The sequence below is a fragment of the Pseudorasbora parva genome, chromosome 11 (assembly GCF_024679245.1).
Source record: "Pseudorasbora parva isolate DD20220531a chromosome 11, ASM2467924v1, whole genome shotgun sequence".
Taxonomy (NCBI): domain Eukaryota; kingdom Metazoa; phylum Chordata; class Actinopteri; order Cypriniformes; family Gobionidae; genus Pseudorasbora; species Pseudorasbora parva.
In genome coordinates, this window is record NC_090182.1 from 17,507,781 (window position 1) to 17,532,349 (window position 24,569).

The window sequence follows — 24,569 nt, forward strand, 5'->3', positions numbered from 1 at the left end:
ACTCATTTTCAATCCCAATTAACTGACTGGACATGGATAAGAAAGCCACAGGTGCGCTGTCCATCCGCTCCGTTAGATGGCGATAAAGCCTGATGAACGAGACTCTTTCGCGCGCTGTCACGTACTTTTTTCAGTGCCTCCCACCTTTGTAGCCACTGAGGGAAGTCTGTGTGGATATCTGCTTTTACCGGTTTCAAAGTGAAATATATTAGATTAATCCATCCGTTAAACCTTTAATTGTGCACGATGAGCGCACAGCAGATGCTGAAAGTGTTCGTTACGAGACGCATTCCTCAGGAGGGCATAAAAATACTCCAAAAAGCTGGCATGTACGAAACTTTATATGGTTTTCTGGTGTTTATGCATGCAATATGTGCTACTTTTGCATGTATAAAAATGTCTGAGATGCTCTCCGTGGAAGGATACAATGATGTACTGAAAAATACGACGGTGTTCACTCATTGGCAGCAACTGCAGTTCATGAACTGCAATTCATGAGCCTCAAGGATCTCACCCCAGCAGTGACCTTAGTATTACAGTTGCACGCGTTGATATATTTGATAAATAATGTAGCACAACACAATTTAAACGAAACAACTTGTACAAACTGCAAATAAGCACTTTTCGATGATTCAGATGTCTGTTCCATGTTGTGTTTGTGTCTGTGCAGGTGTAACTTGTCAGTGTGGGACTCTGATGAGCCTGTGCCCCGGGCAGAACTTCTTAAGGGGGTGGCAGGTGCTCACGGGATTCTCTGTTTACTCTCAGACAAAATTGATACTGAGGTCTTGGATGCGGCTGGTAAGGCAATCATCAGATTAAGCTGTAGAACAACTTCAGGTAATACTGTTAACATACTTATTAAATATGCTCAGGACCCAACTTGAAAGTGATCAGCACTCTCTCTGTTGGATTTGACCACCTTGCTATAGATGAGATAAAGAAACGGTGAGTTTGTGTTTCTGTAATCCCAGGAAGTGACAAAATGGGCAGTGGACCAATTATGATGGATAATTTAAATGCTAATACTCTCGTTCTTCATCCCAGAGGGATAAGAGTAGGCTACACTCCTGATGTTTTGACGGATGCTACAGCTGAGCTGACAGTGGCTCTGCTCTTGGCCACTGCCCGACGTCTTCCAGAGGGTGTAGAGGAAGTGAAAAAGTAAATCCGACACCTTTTCTGCCACATCATGACATACATCACAGCTTTTAACTGGTCCAAATATTAGTGGATAACAGAATTTGTGATACTATATTCTTTCCTATTGTGATATGTTGAAACAAGTGGTGCTCACTGCAGAGTCAAATGACACCCAGCTAGGGAGTTATGGGTAGGATTATTGTGTGGTTGGATATTCTAGCTCCACCCAATAAGGCCAAGTTACATTCAGAGAGAAGGAGCTGGACTTTACTGTCCACCCATGGCTCATCAGAGCAGAGATGTAATAGGGAGGGGAAGTTATTTGGATTAAAAATTATTAGGGCACATAAATACATTATGAAAAAAAAAGATAGGCACAGATACATCAATTGAAATAATTGCTATGGTGACTTAAAGCAAAATCTTGGAATTTAAAATCGAGTCAGTAATAATTAATTACCTATATCTAATTTTTTAGAAATGCACCAATACTAAATTTCTCAGCCGATACGATTATTCAGAATGATATCAGCCGATGCCAATACTGAGACGCTACAGCTATGTCACTTCACATTTAGGAGTGTCAAAAGGGCATTTGTTTGAATTTCATGATAAAATGGACAGAATTTGAAAGAGTATTTTATAGAGCCTGCTTTTATGTAGCTATTTGTTAACTGTTAATGTGCTATTGTCATGTTAACTTGCGGTCAGACGTGTTTTCCTCACCCTTTTGATTGACAGGATACAATCTGCCGTTATATAGTAAAACCACTGATTACTGGTCGATGCATCTGTGCATCTCTACTAATTTTATTATGAATTATATTGAATATGAATATTTTCCTCATCCCTCAGTGGTGGATGGAGTACATGGAAGCCTCTGTGGCTGTGTGGTTATGGTCTTTCGGGCAGCACTGTTGGAGTGATTGGACTGGGCCGCATAGGTACAGTATGAATGATGCATTTTTCCTCCATTCAGTAGCATAAATAAACTACAAAGGCATCTGCTCTGTTATATACACCATCTGTTGTTTTACTTCAGTGACATTTATAGTGCAAACAAGCCACGTAACCTTGTTACCATATGTAGTGTAATCTCTCAGGGTAATTAAAGACATCACACAATTTATGTTGTGAAAACAATGAAGGTGGATACGTTAAATTTAGATCTGTTTTATGTTGACAATATCATTATAGGGAGAATTACATTTTCACAAATGAAAAGCATTCTGACTATTGCGCCCAATTTTTTGTTTTGTTTAATCTGTGTGCAGGTTTGGCCATTGCAAAGCGACTGAAGCCGTTTGGTGTGAAGAGACTGCTGTACACAGGCAGACAACCCAAACCTCAGGCCCAAGAGGTTGATGGGGAATATGGTAGGAAAAGAAATAGCTTAATGCCACTCCATGTATGAATTAAGATTAATTAGAAGGAATATGAAGATTGTATCCTGGCCTCGTCTCATCATTTGCAATCTCTCTCTCTCTCTCAGTGCCATTAGACACTCTGGTGAGTGAGAGTGATTTTGTGGTAGTGTCCTGTTCTTTGACTCCTGACACTCAGGGCCTTTGTGACAAAACCTTCTTCAGCAAGATGAAGAAAACGTCAATCTTTATCAATACCAGCAGGTATACCTCACTAGTGAAAGCAGAGCACCAGTAAAGCTAGTTTTTATTATTTATTGCGATAGCTGAATTGTCTATGTATTTTTCAAGGCATTACATTTTCCTTTACTAATTACTAATCTGCTGCTTCTAGTGTCTATTTGACTGCCGATACTAGATTAAAAATACTGTATTCCCCTTTCTCCAGAGGGTCAGTTGTGAATCAAGAGGACTTGTATGAAGCCCTCAGCAGTGGTCAGATTGCAGCAGCGGGGCTTGACGTCACAACCCCAGAACCGCTGCCCACTGATCACCCACTGCTGACCCTTAAAAATTGCGGTGAGCTTTAAATCTCACTAATTTAGCCGTTTAGCCATGTCATTGTATAAAAAAACATGTCTAACTTGGTTTTATTGTGTTACAGTGGTCCTCCCTCACATCGGCAGTGCCACCTACTCCACACGTGGTGTAATGAGCGCACTCACTGCAAACAACATGCTGGCAGGACTGACAGGCTCTGAAATGCCCAGTGAGCTGAAATTATAGTGCTCTAACTTGTGCCTATAAATAGAAAAAAGTCAGTACTGTGACATCTAATCATTAAATGCACTACATTAACCATATGCAATTAGAGGGTATACAGTGTATTAGAAATATTTCACTTGGATAATCTCGATTATAACCGGAACACATGTCTTATGTTTATCTTGCTCATTTGTTTTACTGTGATATTTAACATGTGAAGTAATTCAACACTCAAATGGCATTATATTGGCATTGATTAAAAAAATTACAATTATATGGTGTTTATTTTGTAACAATAACAGATTAATTTAAACTCCTGTATTTGGCATCTCATGGAGAAGCACGTTTTAAGTAGTCACATCAGGATTTGAATACAATTTGAATGATTTCATTGAAAACGTAATAGTTTATGATCAGTGTTTAGTTTTTACCCTTGTAACACATTTGAAATTAATCTAAATGTCCCACTGGTATATTTAAATTGATGCAAAGTAAATGTTATAAATCTCTGCTCAACTCTGTCAATGGGAATAACTGATGAGAGATTTATTGCTTATACCTTAGTGAACATGACAATATCGTGTCAGACATTTCTTGCTTGCAATTGATATTGGATGAGAACAAATTAAGTACATACATTTTTAACCAGTAAGAAATTAAATAAAATACATGAAGTTACAGCTTCTCTTCATTGACTGCGTTGTAAGTGACTGTGCAGCATCGTCCATGTCCTGCATGCTCATCTGTACAGGGAATGTTTCTGTCCATAGTGAAGTTTCATATGCTGTCAAGCTTCTTCAAAACATAGGGTGCTGAAAAACAAAAAGCAATTTATCAACATAAAACTTTATATTAACATGAAGAAACGTTGTTCTGCTTGACTCAATAAGCTGCTACTGTACACCGTTTATAATATATTTCAAAGGTGACCTCTATTTTTCACATCCATAAAGATCACATTCAAATGATAGGATGCTGAATAGGCCATCAGCCAGAACGTCTCACATGGTGCCTCGAGAAACTCAATAAAAATACCGACATAATTTCAGTTTTATAACGATCACACGTGCACATTTGATCTAACCAAATCCATGCATGAATACTCACTGACTCGCAGAAGCGCAACATAAATCAAAAAGTTGCGAACAGACGTGATGACATCCTCGCGCATTTTTTTCTTCATCTCCTCCGGGTCCATCTTTGGCCCAAGTCCTTCGATTTTAAACATGTTAAAGCTGGTATAAACGATTATATGTGCCTGAAATTATAGCTCCAAGACAGTTTCAATCCAAAAGGCATGCGAAAAGGGAAATACGTCACACCGTATTTCCTGCATGCTGCCAGGACCCTCGCTACTATCAGCCTACTACGTTGTGCCTGATAGTACATCGGATATTGTCACAATAAATGTATGATTAAAAAGAATCCGTTCCTTTTATAATACAATATATTGTATTTAAAGTTGAATATATACTAAAACATTTAAAATATATTCCAGAAAAAGCATAGAAAATGTGCCATTTAAATCAGGCAAAAATAAAAACAACACTTCTAGTAACGGTGCATTGTTTTGATTTTAGGTGCGCGCTTCTGAAACGTCTGTCCATGTAAAGGAAGACATATAACATAGTAAAGGGCTATTTATTTGCGTCGTTTTTGAATTATTTCATTTAGATTCTGTCTGTCACATATTCTGGCGTTTATTTAGTATCACATGAGGGACCGAGTGCTTTAAAGGCACGAAGATTGTAGCTACATGTAATAGGCTACATACAAAAGGTCGATATTACTGTATTTAGTGAATTATGGACCCCAATAGACTAATGTCCAGTAATGTGTGTCAGACACATATGACATGGATTAATGGATTTACTGAGATGCCGCCCATCTGTTTACCCAGTAAACGTAAACGAAATGATATGAATAATGTAAATAGCAAAGAAGCAGATGGTCCTAAGGGTTTTCCCTCCACAGATAATTTGAAGAAACGTAAGTATGGCGGAAAGGGATCAATCCCAGAGATTTTGAATTTAGTCTTAAAGTCTTAATTTTTATGTAACTTTATGTATTAAAATGATCTAATTAAATGCCTTAATACAAAAGTACAACTAATTAAATTAATAAAGGATATGCTTGTAAAATGCATGTAAATAAAAATAATAAAATAAAAGCTAATAAACTGAAAAACAAAACAACATTAACACTTCATGTCCGAAAAGGAGTAGGTCTCTTATTTACGCCTACACTAGACTACTCATTAATAATAATCAGCTTGGCTGTGTATAATATTACCTTAATACATTCAATTTACTATATTTATTATGAAATGTCTTTGATGTGGTGTGTGTGTGTGTATATATATATATATATATTTTCTTTTTTAATAGAGAACACTTAGTCAAAGCTATTCGTCCTCCCTGAACCTTTTAAAACTATATTTTTGTACTGTTCTTTAATTTGTTCTGTATATAGATTATTCTTACATGCATTTTTATCTCCTAAACATATACCAATCTGCTGTTTAGCAGTTCCATTTGGCTAATTGGTGGGTGGATCCTGTTAGATTTGGATTATTATTATATTATTATATTAATTGTTGTGATATAGGATTTACTGCATTGATAACATTTGCATTAGGAAAAATTGTACATTTAATCGTACGTCATGTAATGCATTTGACTTACGAGTTGTCTTACCTCTAGGTGGTTTTGTCTTGATTGATGGCCAGAGAGGCGTGTTCTACTCTGAGAGCTGGGAGCCTAATGGAAGCACATTATACCTGCCTGTAAATGGCACTTTATTAGCCAACATTGAAAAATATGATCAGATCAGCTTTGAGGAGGGCTGCTTCTGCATTGGCAATGCAGCAGGTGGATTTCAACAGAAAGTCCAAGGTACTATGTTCGAATAATATGATCCTTTGAATTAGTAGTTAATGTTCATTTCAAGTTAATTTTTTTAGTAAATGGGTAGTTAAAATTACTAATAAGAGAATCTCTTTGCTCATGTAGGTCAAGCGATCCACTGCTGGCGATATAGTGAACGTGAGCGAAAGCTTTTCATTGCACTGTCTTACTTATTCACAAACTTGCAAGTAAGTTTAATGTAAAATCTCTCTCTCTCTCTCTCTCTCTCTCTCTCTCTCTCTCTCTCTCTCTCTCTCTCTCTCTATATATATATATATATATATACAGTACTGTGCAAAAGTCTTAGGTACGTTTAATATTTTCACCACCCAAAAAAATCCCAAAATCCAAAAGAAGTGCGACAAAATCTCTTTAAGGAGCTTGAAGAATCTTTCCTGCAAAGCTACAGTAGACATTTTTAGACACTTGTGTAAAAATGCTGTAAAGTGAGAATGCGTTCAAAAATAGTCATAAATAGATTTTGTTTTTTAATTAACTCATAATAACAGTCAAATCAGTGTTTGGTGTGACCACCCTTTGCGTTTTAAACAGCTTTTGTCCTGGTACACTTGCTCGTAGTTTTTCAGGTTACTCATATGCAGTTATGGCAGTTTTGTCTTCTCATCATCAAACTATCTTTCCCTCCCTATCCTGTAGGTGTTCCAGGAAGTCGTCAGCACTCTTGATTGTATCTGAGGATTTTGGATACAGTGTCATCTAAACTAGAAAGCACAGACCAACTCTATGTTATTTAGCACAATTTCTCTTCCATGTTTTTTTTTAAACATAATTAACATATTGTGATATCAATTGACATGTGTGCCTTTATGACAGTACATTTCTTTTCTGTGCTGTTTCAGTACTTTCTTGTATGACTGTCTACAATAAAAGATATCAGTCATGTTTGATATCTAACAGAGTATATGTTACAGGTCTGCAAAGAAACAGGCGTCTTTCCAGTGCAACACATTTATTTGAAGAATGGTCTGAAACATAGAATAATATACAGCGTCAATTATGAATGGAGCATCTCAATTCACTCATTTCTCTATTCATTTCTGCACGCACTCTTCCTTCAACATGTCTTATACTCAGTGTCACAATAAACATTCACTTGCTCAATAAACACAAAAGAAACTAAATGTAACTTATTTTGTACTCTTAAACAATCCTTTGGTATGTTAAACCCTTTCAGTGTATGTACATTTCCAGTTAAAGCATAGATTACATGCTTTGAATATGTCTAAATAATGATGATATTCTCACGTGCCACACTTTATGACTCTTTCTGTCCTATGCACATGAAAAGAAACTAATTTGTGCTTACGTTAACTCTACTACGAAAATATGACGCACTTTACACAAAATGGCGGACATTAGTAAACTCCATGTGCTTCACTGAACTCACATTACTAGTCACTGATTCGTGTATCCATTATACAGGCAACAAATTAACTCTCTTTACAACCTTTTCTTCTATCAATTCACAGTATAAACAGTACACAGTATAGCGATCTCTGTTCTCTGCATTAACTCACGACAATTATTCTCCATTACACTTGCGTTACATACACGGGTAGTCAAAACACTGTTTTGTACTCAAGAACTACTAAACACATTAAAACGTCACTGAAAAGTGTTCATGAACTCTTTAACTTGTATTACAGAGGATTTATCTTACCTGAAACATAGAATAATATACAGCGTCAATTATGAATGGAGCATCTCAATTCACTCATTTCTCTATTCATTTCTGCACGCACTCTTCCGTTACTCACGTTCGCGCAGACCTTAGCGAGAGCTCCCCCTAGCGGTCTGGCTCTATTATGACACTGCATACACCCAAATGAATACATTATTACTGCTCACCTCTTCTCAAAATAATAAACAAGAGTCCATGAAACATAAACACTCTGGATATTTTGGAACATTTAAATGGGGGTCTACTGTTTTCATGTCTAATTTTACATGGTGCCACACTCTCCCCCACAAAATCAAATGTCTCCCGACATTTCAACTAACTTGAAACATATTTACCAGTTTCTCACCAGGAGTCTTTAACAACTCTCCATAATGCTCCAAGGTCTCCAAAAATTAGCATTAGAGGCAGGTAACTGTTTTAGTTCTACCGAGCAGTCCCTTTGAACCAGAGATGGTTGGCCTAACGTCTCATAAGTGAACACAACTGATTTCTGTCTCTGTCTCTTTGGGTAACGACTCAGAGATTCTGAAGGGTCCATCCCACCCTCACTGCCTGACCCAGCATTGTCACTGTCAATGTCAGTGTCATTATTTGGGCTGTGACCCGCATTCTTTTCACGGTTAAGAGGCAAATCCTCTCCTACCGCACCATTTTGAAGGGGCAAATCCTCTTCGCTCTGAAGGGGCAAATCCTCTTCGCTCTGAAGGGGCAAATCCTCTTCGCTCCGAGGGGCTCCATGTTGAGGCTTGAAAGGTGGTGCTCTTGGGTTGAGAGGCCTGCGATCCTGCTCTTTCCACTGACAGGTCAGTACATACTCCTCCTCTGAGTCACTCTCAGAACTCACGGGATACTGTCTCTCTCTTTCTCTGTTTATTTTCTCCCCTTTCGGCATGTTCCGAGTGTTTTGTGAGTGAAGTCGCTCAGGTTTCCCTATTTCCAGGGGTAGAAAATCACATGGCAGAAGAAGGTTTCGGTGAATGACACGGCTTTTCCCCTTCCCGCTTTCAGGTCTCACCTCATAAACAGGACTTTCAGCATGTTTCCTCTCCTTAACTACATGCACCTCATCTTCCCAGTATGACCGTATCTTTCCTGGGCCTCCCCTAGGCGTCAAATTACGGATCAGGACCCGGTCACCAGGCTGAAGATCTCTCCCCTGAGTCTTCTGATCATAGTGAGCTTTCCCACGGGCTGCTACTTTTGAAGCAGTCTTTGATGCAATTTGGTACGCCTCACTCATCCTTTCTTTCCAACGAGACACATAGTCCTGGTAAGTGCCGAAAACTTCGTCAGACTTCAGGTTGAAAAGTATGTCAATTGGCAAGCGAGGGGACCTGCCATACAACAAGTAGTACGGGGAGAATCCTGTGGCTTCACTCCTCGTACAATTATAGGCATGAACCACCTTGGCCAAGGAATTCTTCCAGTCAGCTTTCTCCTCATCCGCAAGTGTACGGAGCATGGACAATAAAGTGCGATTGAATCGCTCCACTTGTCCGTTGCCTTGTGGATGGTAGGGTGTTGTGTGTGACCCGCGGATTCCACAGAGATCTTTCAGCTTTTTCATCAATTTGTTGTCGAATTCTTTCCCCAGGTCATGGTGGATTTTACCGGGGAAACCAAATTTCAAAACAAAGTCATTGAAAAGCTTCTCTGCGACTGTCTTAGCAGACTTGTCTTTGGTTGCATAAGCCTGGGCGAATCTAGTGAAGTGATCCATCACTACGAGAATGTATTCAAACCCTTGCTTGCAGGTCTCCAAGTGGAGGAAGTCTATTGAGACCATTTCGAATGGATATGTGGTGTGAATTGTGGTTAAAGGTGCTCGAGTTTGCCTGACGGGCTGTTTCTTTTTCAGACACTCACATACCCTGGTGACAAAGTGCTCAACATCTTTCTGCATTCTAGGCCAGTAAAAGCGCTCTCGGATAAGGCAAAGGGTCCTCTCCACACCCAGGTGACCCATCTTTTGGTGTAGTTCAGTGAGAATCAGGGGGTGGTAAGACTTAGGTAGGAGCAACTGTTCTCTTCTCCTAGTTTTCCTATACAGTACCCCATCTTCACCAACACAAAGTTTGGACCATTGTTTTAACAGCATTGCCACATCAGGATGTTCTGCTTTCACTGCCTCCCTACTTGGCCGTAGACCCTTCTCCATGTGTCTAAGGACTTCCCGAAGAATACCGTCATTCTCTTGAGCTTCTCGAATCTGGGCTGGGGTCATAGGTGGACCCAAGCCACCATGGTGGCTCTCTCTCACGAGACTCAAAGCACTCAAATGGATCCACCCTGTTCCTTGTGAGGGATGCTCACACTCCACTACCACCCCTTCCACTGACGATTTAAGGACTTCTGGTTGCATCTGTTCTGTGCACTGCTCCATAAACTTGTCGATGTCCAGCGGCATGCGTGACAGACCATCTGCGTCAGCATTACTTTTCCCCGGTCGATATTTTATGGAAAAGTTAAAGTCTGCAAGCTGCGCAACCCATCTGTGCCCGGTGGCGTTCAGTTTGGCGGTGGTAAGCACATAGGTCAGAGGATTGTTATCTGTGTAGACAACAAAGGATGGTGCATAGTACAAGTAATGGCGAAAACGTTCACACACAGCCCACTTCAATGCCAGAAATTCAAGCTTACCAGAATGCATGTGGTAATTTTTCTCTGGGGCACTCAGTGTTCTGGATCCATAAGCTATTACTACCATCTTCCCATTCTGCCGTTGATACAATACTGCACCTAACCCTTCCTGAGATGCATCGCAGTGTAGCACAAAGGACTGAGTGAAATCTGGAAAACCCAGGATTGGAGGTTTTGCTAGGTGGTCGATGAGGTTGTTAAGTATCGACTGATGGGTTTGCGTCCAATCAATGGGCGTTCGTGACATCAAATGACCTTCTTTCCTCTTCCAGGTGGGTTTTGCTTTCCTCGACACCATTCCTGATTCACCTGAACCATTTTCTCTCGCTGTCAGTAGCTGGTACAGTGGCTGGGCGATGCGTGAAAAGTTGGGGATATAAGAACGGTAGTAGGACAGGAACCCCAACATCTTTCTTAGATCACCCACGGTATAAGGCGTCTTCTCTTTCAAGGCCTGGACTGGTGCAATCTCCGCTGGGTCCATCGTATATCCTTCACTGGATACCATCTTCCCCAGGAACCTTACTTTATTTTTAAACAGCTCACATTTTTTCGGGGTGAGCTTTACACCATGCTCTTGGTAGCGCTGTAGCACCAAACGCACATGGGCCAAATGATCCTCGAAACTGTTGCTATGGACCAAGTTGTCATCTAAGTAGGGTTGACATATTGTGTCCCTAAGGCCTAACAAGCAACTCTCCATACTTCTTTGAAACTCGGCGGGTGCCGACTTCAACCCAAATGGAATGCGTGTCCATTGATACAGCCCCCATGGAGTTATAAATGCTGACAGAGGCTGACTCTCCTCATCCAGGAAGCCCTGATGGTAGGCCTTCCCTTGGTCTAAAACCGAAAACCAAGTGCTTCCACTCAGTGCATCCAGCATGTCTTGTATCCTAGGGATTGGGTGGCGATCAGGCACTGACTTCTGATTTAGCTCCCGGTAGTCACAGCATAACCGAAGACTGCCGTCTTTTTTTCTCACACAGACTACTGGAGACGAGTATGCCGACCGGGAAGGAGTCACCCAGCCTTTGTTCAACAAATCTTGCAAGTACTCCTTGACCTCCTCATGCAAGGGCTTTGGGACAGACATATAAGTTTTCTGCACAGGCCTTTTGTCATGAAGTGTGATGTGCATCTTCAAGGATGGAATGCAACCAATGTCATCGTCGTTGTATGCAAAAGCCTGACACTCATCCCTCAATACTTTTCTCACAGCGTCCTGCTGGGCTTTTGTGAGATGGTCCAGATTCACAGGGGGATCCCAGGCAGACGGACGTGATTGGCCTCTTGACTTCTCAGTGGTCTTTACAGGGGTTGGCTTACCATTTTGGGCTCTCTCTTCCGGGGTATTGTCTGGTCCAGGGGGCTGGACGGCCACAGGATAAACTGTTTTCACGGGCTGTAAGTGACCCAAAATGTGGTTTCTCTGCAGGGTGATGTTATGTTTTGCTGCATTGACAATGGATATTGGTACATATTTGATGTGCCTTGAAGGAATCTTCACTACAGCTTCACTCAATTCTACATCTTGAACCGGGCTTTCTTCACTGGGTGAGAAGAGCAGTTCTTGGCCCTGATACTGAGACCCAACGTGAGCACGGACCATGACGGTGATAACCTGATTCGCAGGCAAGTAGACACGCTTTCTCCCGATTTTCACCACCCCCACCGTTACCTCTTGCTCCTTACTACGGATCAGTTTCATTAGTGTGTATGCCTCGCTATGCGTGATCGAGAATGCAGAACTCATCGTATGTAGTATTTTCTTCTCTCGATGCCCTGGCGTGCCTTCCATCCGTTTCACTATCTCCTCGATGACATTGTACCCTATAATTGGGTCCTCCGCCACTGTAGAATCACTGGACACTAACATGGGTACCTTTAACAATGGTGCTGGTAAGGGTCCTCCATCCAGCTGGAAATTTATCTCCACCCATCCAATGAATGGAATCTCTGTGTTGTTTGCCGCCAGGCCAGTCAGGGTTGCCTCTCCTAGCAGCTCTTCCAGGGGTTGGATGATGGTATCTGGGAGGTGTTGTCGTCGCCAAGCATCATTCACGATGCTAGCTTGCGCCCCTGTGTCCCACAGCGCCTCCATTGGCTGACCATTCAAGCAGCAGTTGACCAAGCAGCGTTTCCCAATCAGTTTAATGAGCTGTGATTCATGTTGAGGTGGGAGATATTTTACAGTACAAAGGTTGGTAGTGGCTTTTACTGAGGTTGAATTAAATGTGGGAGTATTTGACCTGGTCATCTGGGATGGCTGATCATTTTGTATGCACCCCCCAGCAAGTATAGGTGATGAGGATTGGGGCACTTCAGGGAGGACTACTGATGGCCCCGTCTCAGCAGTCCATGGTCGTTTCCCGACTGTGAGCTCTGTACTCTGCATCCACGTGAGAAATGGCCTGTTTGTCCACATTTGAAGCAGTGTTGACAGGTTTCGTCTACTTGCTCTTCCCTACATTTCTTACAACCTCGCCGTCGTTCCTCTCTGTACCGGGGTGAGAATGTCTTATTTGCTTCCATTACAGCTGTCATCATCTGTCTCATTTCAGCTCTCAACTCCTCAATAAGCTTCTGAGTGTCTGGAACCTCATTACTGACCTTATGGCATTCTTTAAATTCCTTTCCTTTTACAGTCTTGACAGCCATTGTAGTACCAGGATCTCTCACCGGCTGCACACCCAGGGCAGGTGAGTTCTCGGATCGGGGTTCGGTATGGAACTCATGTATGCGGGGGGGTTTAGCTGAATGGAGCCTTTTCAGTTTCTCCTGTCGCTCACCATCCAGCTTCGCAGCCTCATTCACCACCTCAATTAGCTCCTCATCCGTTATCCTGATGTTGCTGAGATAGGGCTGTACCTGGAACTTCAGAGAGTCACTTATTAGTCCAGTTTCAATTGAACGCAGAAATTTACGCTGGATGGTATCTCTACTATAACGGTCATCATCGCCGTCCTCAGCTTTCCATAGTAATTTCTCTTTCAATTCAATTGCTCTGAAGATAAAATTCTGAACTGACTCTCTGGGTTCTTGGGATATGTTTATGAGCTGGTGGTACAGAGCAGTTGTGCTGTCAATTTTATAGTGGCCCTTTAAGATGGTGTATAGTGACTGGAGCGTCAGACCACGCTTAATCTCCAACATATCTCTCAGAGGTAACCCTGGAGTGACTGCCCTGACCACTGCCTCTACTATTTCAGTCTCAGAGTGGCCCTTTTCTACTCCCACTTCCATCTGGCGAATTAGACTAGGGTAAGACAATTTTTCTTTTTGTCCACTTTCTCCTATCTGTCCCCAGATCTTGAATTCTCTTCTCAAAGTCACTTCAGTCAATTTCTGAGACTGTTCAATCCTCTTATCCTGCCTTGTGTTACTTTTAAAAGGCTTGTGACTGTCTATTATCCTTTCAGCCTTACAGTAACTTTCCTCCTCTTTTTGTGAGGGGCTAAGATACCTTTCTTCCAGCCCTCTTACTTGAGTTGGTTTCTCAATAATCCCTTCCACATCAGTGGTTCCTTGTTTTACCTCATTAATGAATGACAGTAGATCTTTTAAGCACTGAATGACCTCACTTTCCCCCTCGTTCTCCTGCATTTCGTCCAACATGCTTTCAATTGTCTTGATGAGCCACCGTCTGGGCTTACCTAAGGACACATCACATTTCAAGTATCGACAAACCTCTTGCAGATTGTCCTCGTCTAGCTGCCAGAGTTCGGCGCTCACACGGTCATAGAGGTGCTGGCTGTTCTCCATATCTAAGCTCGTCTCTGTATGAAGAGGTAGTCTTCGTCACGCTGCTCTACCTCTCCTGGCTGGCTCGCCAAAATATGTTACAGGTCTGCAAAGAAACAGGCGTCTTTCCAGTGCAACACATTTATTTGAAGAATGGTCTGAAACATAGAATAATATACAGCGTCAATTATGAATGGAGCATCTCAATTCACTCATTTCTCTATTCATTTCTGCACGCACTCTTCCTTCAACATGTCTTATACTCAGTGTCACAATAAACATTCACTTGCTCAATAAACACAAAAGAAACTAAATGTAACTTATTTTGTACTCTTAAACAATCCTTTGGTATGTTAAACCCTTTCAGTGTATGTACATTTCCAGTTAAAGCATAGATTACATGCTTTGAATATGTCTAAATAATGATGATATTCTCACGTGCCACACTTTATGACTCTTTCTGTCCTATGCACATGAAAAGAAACTAATTTGTGCTTACGTTAACTCTACTACGAAAATATGACGCACTTTACACAAAATGGCGGACATTAGTAAACTCCATGTGCTTCACTGAACTCACATTACTAGTCACTGATTCGTGTATCCATTATACAGGCAACAAATTAACTCTCTTTACAACCTTTTCTTCTATCAATTCACAGTATAAACAGTACACAGTATAGCGATCTCTGTTCTCTGCATTAACTCACGACAATTATTCTCCATTACACTTGCGTTACATACACGGGTAGTCAAAACACTGTTTTGTACTCAAGAACTACTAAACACATTAAAACGTCACTGAAAAGTGTTCATGAACTCTTTAACTTGTATTACAGAGGATTTATCTTACCTGAAACATAGAATAATATACAGCGTCAATTATGAATGGAGCATCTCAATTTACTCATTTCTCTATTCATTTCTGCACGCACTCTTCCGTTACTCACGTTCGCGCAGACCTTAGCGAGAGCTCCCCCTAGCGGTCTGGCTCTATTATGACACTGCATACACCCAAATGAATACATTATTACTGCTCACCTCTTCTCAAAATAATAAACAAGAGTCCATGAAACATAAACACTCTGGATATTTTGGAACATTTAAATGGGGGTCTACTGTTTTCATGTCTAATTTTACATGGTGCCACATATATTAAGTTAGTTATGCAACGTCATTATGTTTTACTAATATGGATACTGATTTGTTTTGCATGACAAACAGTTATACGTGATACTGCAGCCTCAGATTTAGCTGTGAACCAAAACAACATGAAAATACTGTATTTTAGATGCTGGTCATGTGCCTTGTAAAGCTTGTTTCTCATTTTGTTTGTACTGCTATATTACATTCCTGTTGTTTGAGTTTTAGTTTTGGTGACTTTCTATATATTTTTTACAATAAAATGTAGGACTGAGAACTATACATCTGTCATCCAATGGTAAAATGTTATTTTGAATTGAAATGGTGATTGTGATTGTGAAAATGGAATTGAAATGGGAAAAGGCTAATGCCATTTCCCCCTACTCTCAATATTGCTCACTCTTGTTGAAGTTTGCTCAAGTACAGAGTTGAGGCTGTTCACACTCACCCTCCCTCCTCTTAACAGTCTCAGCTGGTTATCTTTCCATAGATCATTCATTACGTAGATCCCGTGTGAGTCAGGCCTGCTGTCAGACTGGAGCAATAAGACTGAGTGGAGAAACTAGTTTCTGTTTATTTGTTCTTCATGACTTTTAATGAGGTGAATGAGTTAATGCAATATCTTATGTAAAGTAGATTAGAAGCTATTATTCCTGTTTGAAAAATAAATAGCTTCATTAATCATAATACCGTTTAAAACTATTATACAAATGGCTATTACTGTTGAAACTGAATTGCTCAGCTTTAATGGTTATTTTAAAGAGTACAGTAACTCTTTAAATGTAAAAAGCAGCTGGCTGATGGAAAATGTTTCAGTTATTATGACTCACACAAGGTTTATAAAAACCTGATTCCAAAAAAGTTGGGACACTACAAATTGTGAATTAAAAAGGAATGCAATAATTTACAAATCTCATAAACTTATATTTTATTCATACAGAATATAGATAACATCAAATGTTGAAAGTGGGACATTTTGGATTTCATGGGAGCTACACATTCCAAAAAACACATTCCTTTCTCATTTCTGTCAATAGGGGGGAGGGGGAGATGTAAGGGAGGATTTTTCAGGCGTGACTTTACTGAGTCGAAGTACTCTCAGAAGTGCTATTTCGCCATACATTATAGTTCTCCTTTTTAATCCGCTAAGAAAGCGGCACGTTTTATTTTGTGTCATCATACTTGATCGTTCAACTATTCGTGTAACTGTATTTAAATAGGGAAACCGTGGAGGTATTTGGTCGCTTCTAACTTGATCTCTGTTTGGTACCATAGTAAATGAACTGGTCTTAGTGGGCTAAGCTAAATGCTATCAGAATGTCACTGCGCGTCAGAGAGAGTAAGTGCACGCACTGAGACAAGAGAGGTTTGTATCAACTCGTCTTAGTTAAGGGAATAACATGAAAAAGTGGTGAAGTATCTCTTTAAATGTACATATAAGGAACAGCTGCAGGAACAATTAGCAAATTATTAGGTCAATTGGCAACATAATTATAAAAAGAGCCTCTCAGTTCAGTCCTGCATCTCTGATAGTTGCATGAGTGTGTGTGGACTGGGCAGCTTACACATCTGTAAAGTCACCATAGATGCTGAAAGGAATCTAAGTTCTAGAACAACATATGCTCCCATCCAGACATCATCTCTTTCAGGGAAGTCCTTGCATTTTTCCAACATGACGATGCCAGACCACATACTGCATTAATTACAACATCATGGATGCGTAGAAGAAGGATCTGGGCCAGCCTGCAGTACAAATATTTCACCCACAGAAAACATTTGCCGCATCATAAAGAGGAAGATACGACAAAGAAGACTTAAGACAGTGGAGCAACTAGCCTGTATTAGACAAGAACTGGACAACATTCCTATTCCTAAACTTGAATAACTTGTCTCCTTAGTCCCTAGACATTTGCAGACTGTTATAAAAGCAAGAGGGGATGCCATGTGGTAAACATGGCCTTGTCCCAACTTTTTAAAGTGTTAAAATTCAGTTTTTAAAATGTTCATAGAAGCATACAGGAAAGTTAGATACTTTGCTTTTTTTATTTTATTTTTCTATTCTTCTATTTTTCACTTTTCTTTTTAAAAATCTTTGAACATTATTGTATTTATATTATTCTCTCATGTTCGAAAATAAAGATATCAATCAAAAATCAACTTATTTTCCCCTTAAAAATGATATTTTCTAATATTATATATATATATATATATATATATATATATATATATATATATATATATATATATATATATATATATATATATACACACACACACTGTAAAAAACCTGGTTGCCTTAAAATTTTGAGTTTATTGAAATTAAAATTTTGAGTTGATACAATGAAGGAAATTTGTTTAATAAATAGAAACTCAAAATATTTTTGTATCTGAACCACATAAAAATGTGATAAATCATGAAAATAGCACTATTTGGCATGTTTCACTGCATCATCAGAAATAAAACCCGATATGCTTACTAAATCTTTTAATAATATTTTAAGAGAGTTTTTGTCTTACCGCGAATCATTATGCTTATAATAAGTGTTTATATTGGGACTATTTCAGACCAGACTGGTAGGAACCGCTGCAGAGGAGCTAAGTCCCTGTGTGACTCACCATAGACATAAAGTAGCTCTGGCTGCAATGTTCTTCCGCTAGACACATGCAGTTTTGTTTATTAACTAGAGCTCATAAAGTTATGGACTGCAGCTTTATAGGGTTAGTTCAACCAAATATGAAATTGATGTCATTAATGACTCACCCTAATGTCGTTCCACACCCGTAAGACCTCCGTTCATCTTCAGAACAGTTTAAGATATTTTATATTTTAGCCCCAGAGCATATGTAGTCTATGCACACTTAACTGTCCATGTCCAGAAAGCTAATAAAAACATAATCAAAGTAGTTCATGTGACATCAGTTGGTTAATTAGAATCTCTTGAAGCATCGAAAATACATTTTGGTCCAAAAATAACAAAAACTACGACTTTATTCAGCATTATCTTCTCTTCTGTGTTCCTCAAATAAAGATTTAAACGGCCATGAATCAGTGAAACGATCAATGATTCGGATCGCCAATGTCACGTGATTTCAGCTGTTTGGATCACGGGTGGTGTAACTGCCAAACTGCTGAAATCACGTGACATTGGCGATCCGAATTCCCCAAATGTTCCCTCGTCTGCATAATTTACGGGTAGTGGGGACTGCGTCCGCACTCTCCCCTGGAATTGAGGGTCAGCCTGGTAACCTGAAAGGTTGTGGGTTCAATTCTCAATACTGACAGGATCCAACCCGCCACCCAGTGAGTACATTAACTAGACTTGTACATTTTCTAAAGAAAACTAGAGTAGTGTTTACCCATGCAAATTTAAAAGCTTTTACAATACATTCATTGGCACTAAAGACAGATCTTGTTTACCCATGCAAATTCAAAAGCTTTTACAATACATTCATTGGCACATTAAAGACATATCTTAAGCAGGTGTAGTTCATCTCTTTGAACACTAGACTGCAGCATAGCACAAGCCATCTCCCACAATGCTTTGAGCTGCTAACCTAAATGATATTCAAAGTCTGGATATCAAGTCACATGTATGGCACAGGTGCACTATATAAATAAAATACATTAAAAAGCACCCTCACCTGTTTGTTATTATCTTCGAGAATAATGTTATCATGCCTGGCCCATTTAAAAAAAAAAAAAAAAACGTATATATGTCTATCACAAAGGAAGGGATATCAACTACCCCTCTACTAAAACCTAGTACAAAAACTCTTCTCAGGTGGGGCTGAAAGCAGCAAGCACACTTCATTAAAGACAGAAGACACCTGTGCACCTCCTGTGAGGATTTAGCGTTCTATCACAGACTGCTAGAGATCTCTCATCCTGGCATTTCAGCTGGTGGGGACATTGGACACATCTAACCCAAGCTTCTTCCTTTCTAACTGAGAATCTGATTAAATGAGGCCTGGTTGGCTCTGACAGATAGCGAATGTTGGTGTGGTGATGAGAAAATGAGCTCTTTATCACTGCCTGAGAGAGTGAGTCAGCATGTTTAGTGGGGATGAGATTTGCTCATTTCAAAAGCTTCTACGTGGTCACGAACAAACTCAGATTCTGCACTTAAACATTCGATGAGGGTACATTTAGTTAAATGGAGATGTAAATCATTTTGAATTAACTCTGCCTATTTATCCAGCTAATATGCCATTAAAGAGGATATTGCTATTGCGATAATGGCAATTATTATGATAATGGCTTATACGTCTACAGCAAGTTTCCATAAGCATTTATTCCTCAGACTGCAGGCTCGCATTTTGGTTAGTTATACATAAGGGAATACTAACAATTTTCTTTTGTCCTTAACTTGAACTTACATGTGAACTATATGAAGATAAAACAGTTGAATGTACAGTTCCCTCCACTAATATTTTTTTTTTACTATTTTACTAATAATTTTCTTTAAAATGTAAAGTGCTTTATAAATAAAATGTATTATTAATATTGACATCCTTGGTAAATATGAGCAAAGCTTCTGCCATGGCCGTCCCAGTCCCATGTCTTGAACCCTTTTGAAAATTCAAGAGAAGGAGCACCAACATGGAGCTGTGAATCTTAAGGAATCATCTCTGATCTCTTGTCAGATATTCTCCAAACTCATCAGGCATTAAAGAAGAAGACTCAGAGCCCTCATCTTGAGAAAAGGACGTTGCAGTGGTGCCAATAATTGTGGCCAACATTAACTATAGAGAAAACATTTGAACACTTCCAATGAAAAAGCCTCTAAAAGCCGCCTCGGTCAAATATGAGATAACGCTAATCCGCACATACGTTCATCAAATACTTTCACTTCAAAAATGCTAAATCCCAGCCTTATCCTATTTAGAAGTAACGGTAGGGTAGAAGGTAAAAATGTAAATTTTAAAGAAAATTGTTAGATGGACTCAGAAGCTTTTGCATCTGTAGTCTTCATTCATTTCATAACGTGACCCCTGCGTTCAATTGTTTTACTTCAAGGAAAGGCTCGAATTTTGTGATTTTTTGGAATGAAAGATCAAAAGGATAAACAATGCAGAAAACTTTTCACAGCCGCTTTTGCTCAGGTTTGCCAAGGATGCCAAAATAAGTGGACGGCACTGTAGAATCAAATAGTAATATACTACTTTTAAAGTCACATGAAATAAAAATTCCCTCTATTTTCACATATATATAATGCGGATCTCATTTTGAAAGATTTGTGCATGCATTTTTTAAAATATATTTTTTTAAATTGACCTTCTCTAATTCTCTAATTTGTAATAACATGTAATAATATCATAAATATATTCTAAAACATTCTTCCCATGTGAAGACATAGGAAGCACTGCATGCTAATATGCTATTCTGAATTCGGACAATGCCTGTTTTCAAACATATTTCCTGAACACTCCCTCCTTCGGCCATTGGTTAAACAATCAAAAACCCCACCCCAGACTCACCTCATTGGCAGATCCAGTATTTCTATGTCAGACTGGTCAGGTTTATCAAAAAACTTTGTACTTTAACCATTTAACACATCACCTTTTAACTTAGCAAATAGGTTTTTATATAACATGTCAAGTAGGGCTTAATGGAGGCGTCATGAACCTAATTTAGAACTAAATTACCTAAAGCCTATCTTGTCTATGATGGAGATGTTATGCTATCGAGTTAATGCTCGAAATTAGCGCCACACCGATGCAGAGGCCAGCTGTAAGAGCTTCAGTCTGATGTGACATGAGATCAGTGCTTACAGGCATCTGTGCTTGTCTAGTCGGAGCCAGCTGTCCTGTGCTATGATTGAGATCACACCGGCTTCTGGTCCGTGCCAGACTAGCGGTGTTTGGCACTCACCATCAGCCATTATCCAAGACCCTGCAGCTCCTCCATGCACTGCTGCACAAATGCAGTGTAACTGCCATCTGCTGAAAATCCTGTCACAGTCAGAATCTTTTAACCAGTCAGTGCATTAGCCAGGGAATGGATTGCTACACAGTAAGAGCTGGATGGTAGATGATGATTATGGTTGAGAATGAAAGGGCAAAGGGGTGGGGCTAATCCAGACATATAATTACTAAGTCTTTACTTTGAAACAACATAGCTGTTCAAGCTTAGCCTAGTTCAAGCTATAAGCTGCTGAAAACTGAACTACTGTATATTTATTAGTTATTAGAATGAGTTAGCTTCACCACAAACAATTAAAGGGGAGATGACTTGAGGAATCAACTTTCCCTTGAGCTTTTGATATATATAAGGTCATGGTAATATAAGATTATCCTGTAAATTTCAGATCTGAAAGCTTCCTTGTTAGTAAAAGAAAAGCTTTTATAGACACCAGGCCCAGAAAACGATTGTGTGCTTCACCCTGGCGTCATCTAGTGGTGAAACACTATACAGAATAATAAGCACGTGTAGTTCAGTAGCCCCGCCCACCGATTCATCAGCTCACTAGCCAGCAGAAATAATAACATCTCAAAGAAGATAACAAGATATTGTGGAAGAACAATCGCTGCATAAGCTTCCTTTGGATCCTAATATTAGTTATGTGTGATATTACATTTATTTTTAATGAATGTTCCAGCTCACGTGGGGAAAAACATTTGTGTGTTTGCTTCATATCACTGCGGAATCGTTTGTAAACAAGTCTCAGGTGCTGGATTTGCAGACACAATGTTGTGCATTCTATATTGGATCCGACAGGAATGGTGCAACAAACTTATGTGAGTAAAACATATTTTTTTATAGGCTAATAGTAGTCCCGGGGCTGTGTGTTTTCCAGACGGGCCATCAAAATGTACGCCGGTCGGCAGAAAAAATATGTTCTTGTTCTGGGCGTGCACGTGTGTGTGTGTGCTCACGCTTATATCCACAGATCGTGTGGGCCATGTAATACAGAAATAATATTTCAATCAGTCGTGGGTGGATGAGAAATAAATCATTGTGTTTGTTTGATAAAGACGTTTACGAGCCCTGTGAGAGAATCCCAGTTGCCGCTTTTAAATCAATCCCTCCCTCATGAACTGAGAAGGGGAGCAGAAGCTCATTAAATATGCAAATCTTATCCAATCCTAGCCGTGGGCGTTTATTTTCATGTCTCCAGTGCCCATCAAAACCCAGCGTTCAGAAGAGAGCCTCAAAACAAGTGTAGAAAATAGACTATTACGTATTAGTTATGATGTTTTTGGATGTAAACACCACACGAACGTCATTAGTTGACCTCAGACAACAGTATAAAAAAACAACCAAACAAAAAAGTTCATGACACCTTTAATACAACTCAGCTAAGTTAAGTTTCTATTTGTATAAACTACTGTTCAAAACTTTGGTGTCAACAAGATTTTTTAAGTGTTTTTAAAAGAATATTTTATTTGATACATTTTTTTTTACAAACTGTGAAATCTTATTAGAATTCAAAATATTTTATTACTTTTTACTGTGCGAAGTCAAAGTACTCTCAGAAGTGCTATGACGAGAGGGGTATGTCAACTCGTCTTAAGCACTATTCGCATGGGATAAGTATTATATTAGCCTGACGTGGTCATACTCAATTCTATTTGTGGTCAGAATATGAGTCTGAAACTGCTCCATTGGGCTGTGATTATGGGGCGTGTTTCAACCGAACCAGGAAAGACCTCAATTGGATAGACCTACAACCAATCAGAGCAACAAAGCCGCGTCAACAGAGTTCAACTGCACTGTGTTGCCAAGTCCGTGTTTTTTTTTCTTCCGCGGGTTGTTTTCTATGTCCGCGGGTTGAAGCGACTATTATGTGATATATAGACCCATGAGTGCGAATTTTAGCAGGCAACCTTGCCAAAATAACACACATTTTACCCCCCAAACACCATTTTTTTTCCGGAGACCGCATCCCCCCCAGCGATGTATAAAGCCTGTACTGTGTCAGTGGGAGATATTATCCCTCATGCAGTTACAGATGCATGACAGCGTTTTGACTGTCATCTTTACAAATTGTAAAACATCTTTACAATTTTCTGTGTCTTAAAAGAGTCTGCGTTTGATATATGTCCTTATTTCATGCAAAACGCTAGCTCGCGCTGTCTGGAATCTGGATGCATTTAAATTTGCTCTAAGTTTGCGTTTTTTGTCACCTATCACACATACGCACTTCCGACAGAAGCCGACAGAAAGCAGGTTAATGCATTTACAAGCTGATGAAATCGGGTAAGAGGCAAAAAACTACCTGTTCTGACCGGTTTATGCTTGCACCGTTTAAGACTATAAAAGAAAACGGGTTACCGCGCTTACATGACCATGTTCATTGTCAGCTTATTAGGCATAGGCGGCTTAAGAACGTGCATGTAAACGCACTTTAAAGTGTTCTTTTCTTCTCTAGGCAGGTATTTTTTTTAGGTTTATTTAACAAAATGTTCTTTTTTATACTGTATTTCTGTGATGTTCTGTATTTCGATGGCGGCTTTAAAATGGTATGAGAAAACGTTTTTGCAGGCAGTTTTGGTCGCTTTATTAAAAGTTGTTGCTGTGTGCAGTGTGTAAAGGAAAATGAAATTAGTTTTACCCTCCTGCTGACTAGTGTCGTGCCCCTCTCAACCCATTTACACACACATAAATGATTCGACTATCAGTCGACTATAGAAAGATTCGACAATTCTGATTTGAATGTGTAAATCCTTAGTCGGGGACAACTCTAGTCCATACATACCATTTTTATCCCCGTGCATCCCATAACTCTGTCTGATGCACCCACCACTAGCCTAGCTTAGCACAAAGACTGGAGGTAAACTGCTCCATCTAGCCTATTACTCAATAAGTGACAAAATCCCTACAAAATGTTCCTATTTACATGTTGTGATATTTACTAAGACTGACGGAAAATTAAAAGGTGCAATTTTCTAGAATAAATATGGCTAGGAACTATACTCTTATTCCTGCTAATCAGGAAACTGCTGCGGTACCATGGGTGCAGCGGCGCAATGATATTACGCAGCGCCTGAAATAGACTAACTGCCCTCAACATAACCCACTATTTCAACCCACTCTCACTCCCAAGGTGTCAAAATCGAGAAGCATGGTCAAGTGCCTTCTGCGTCACAATGAAGATGCAAAAGGTACCCCTTGGCATCATTTTTCGACGCGCTGGGTGCTCCATTCATTTCAATGAGAAA

General features: G+C 39.7%; 3 protein-coding genes across 4 annotated transcripts; 2 read left to right on the forward strand and 1 right to left on the reverse strand.

The window, feature by feature from the left end:
* The first annotated feature begins 105 nt into the window (after positions 1-105).
* On the forward strand, positions 106-3,952 carry grhpra (glyoxylate reductase/hydroxypyruvate reductase a). 2 transcript variants are annotated; one of them, XM_067457307.1, is made up of 9 exons: positions 109-329; positions 671-801; positions 876-948; positions 1,048-1,164; positions 1,999-2,087; positions 2,418-2,519; positions 2,636-2,771; positions 2,956-3,086; positions 3,172-3,952. In XM_067457307.1, exons 1-9 carry the CDS (start codon positions 247-249, stop codon positions 3,291-3,293), a joined length of 984 nt encoding a protein of 327 aa, XP_067313408.1. In that variant the 5' UTR covers positions 109-246; the 3' UTR covers positions 3,294-3,952. The 2 variants fall into 2 exon arrangements, with proteins under 2 accessions (XP_067313407.1, XP_067313408.1); XM_067457306.1 differs by lacking the exon at positions 876-948 and having other exon boundaries at positions 106-329; positions 671-840; positions 975-1,164.
* tomm5 (translocase of outer mitochondrial membrane 5 homolog (yeast)) lies at positions 3,798-4,596 on the reverse strand. Its single transcript, XM_067457308.1, has 2 exons — positions 4,380-4,596; positions 3,798-4,084 (listed from the first exon to the last, which is right to left on the reverse strand). Exons 1-2 carry the CDS (start codon positions 4,498-4,500, stop codon positions 4,050-4,052), a joined length of 156 nt encoding a protein of 51 aa, XP_067313409.1. The 5' UTR covers positions 4,501-4,596; the 3' UTR covers positions 3,798-4,049.
* Positions 4,597-4,819: 223 nt separating this feature from the next.
* si:dkey-109l4.3 (uncharacterized protein LOC559137 homolog) lies at positions 4,820-7,097 on the forward strand. The gene is made up of 4 exons (XM_067456531.1): positions 4,820-5,261; positions 5,975-6,166; positions 6,284-6,366; positions 6,836-7,097. Exons 1-4 carry the CDS (start codon positions 5,078-5,080, stop codon positions 6,872-6,874), a joined length of 498 nt encoding a protein of 165 aa, XP_067312632.1. The 5' UTR covers positions 4,820-5,077; the 3' UTR covers positions 6,875-7,097.
* Positions 7,098-24,569: the final 17,472 nt, after the last annotated feature.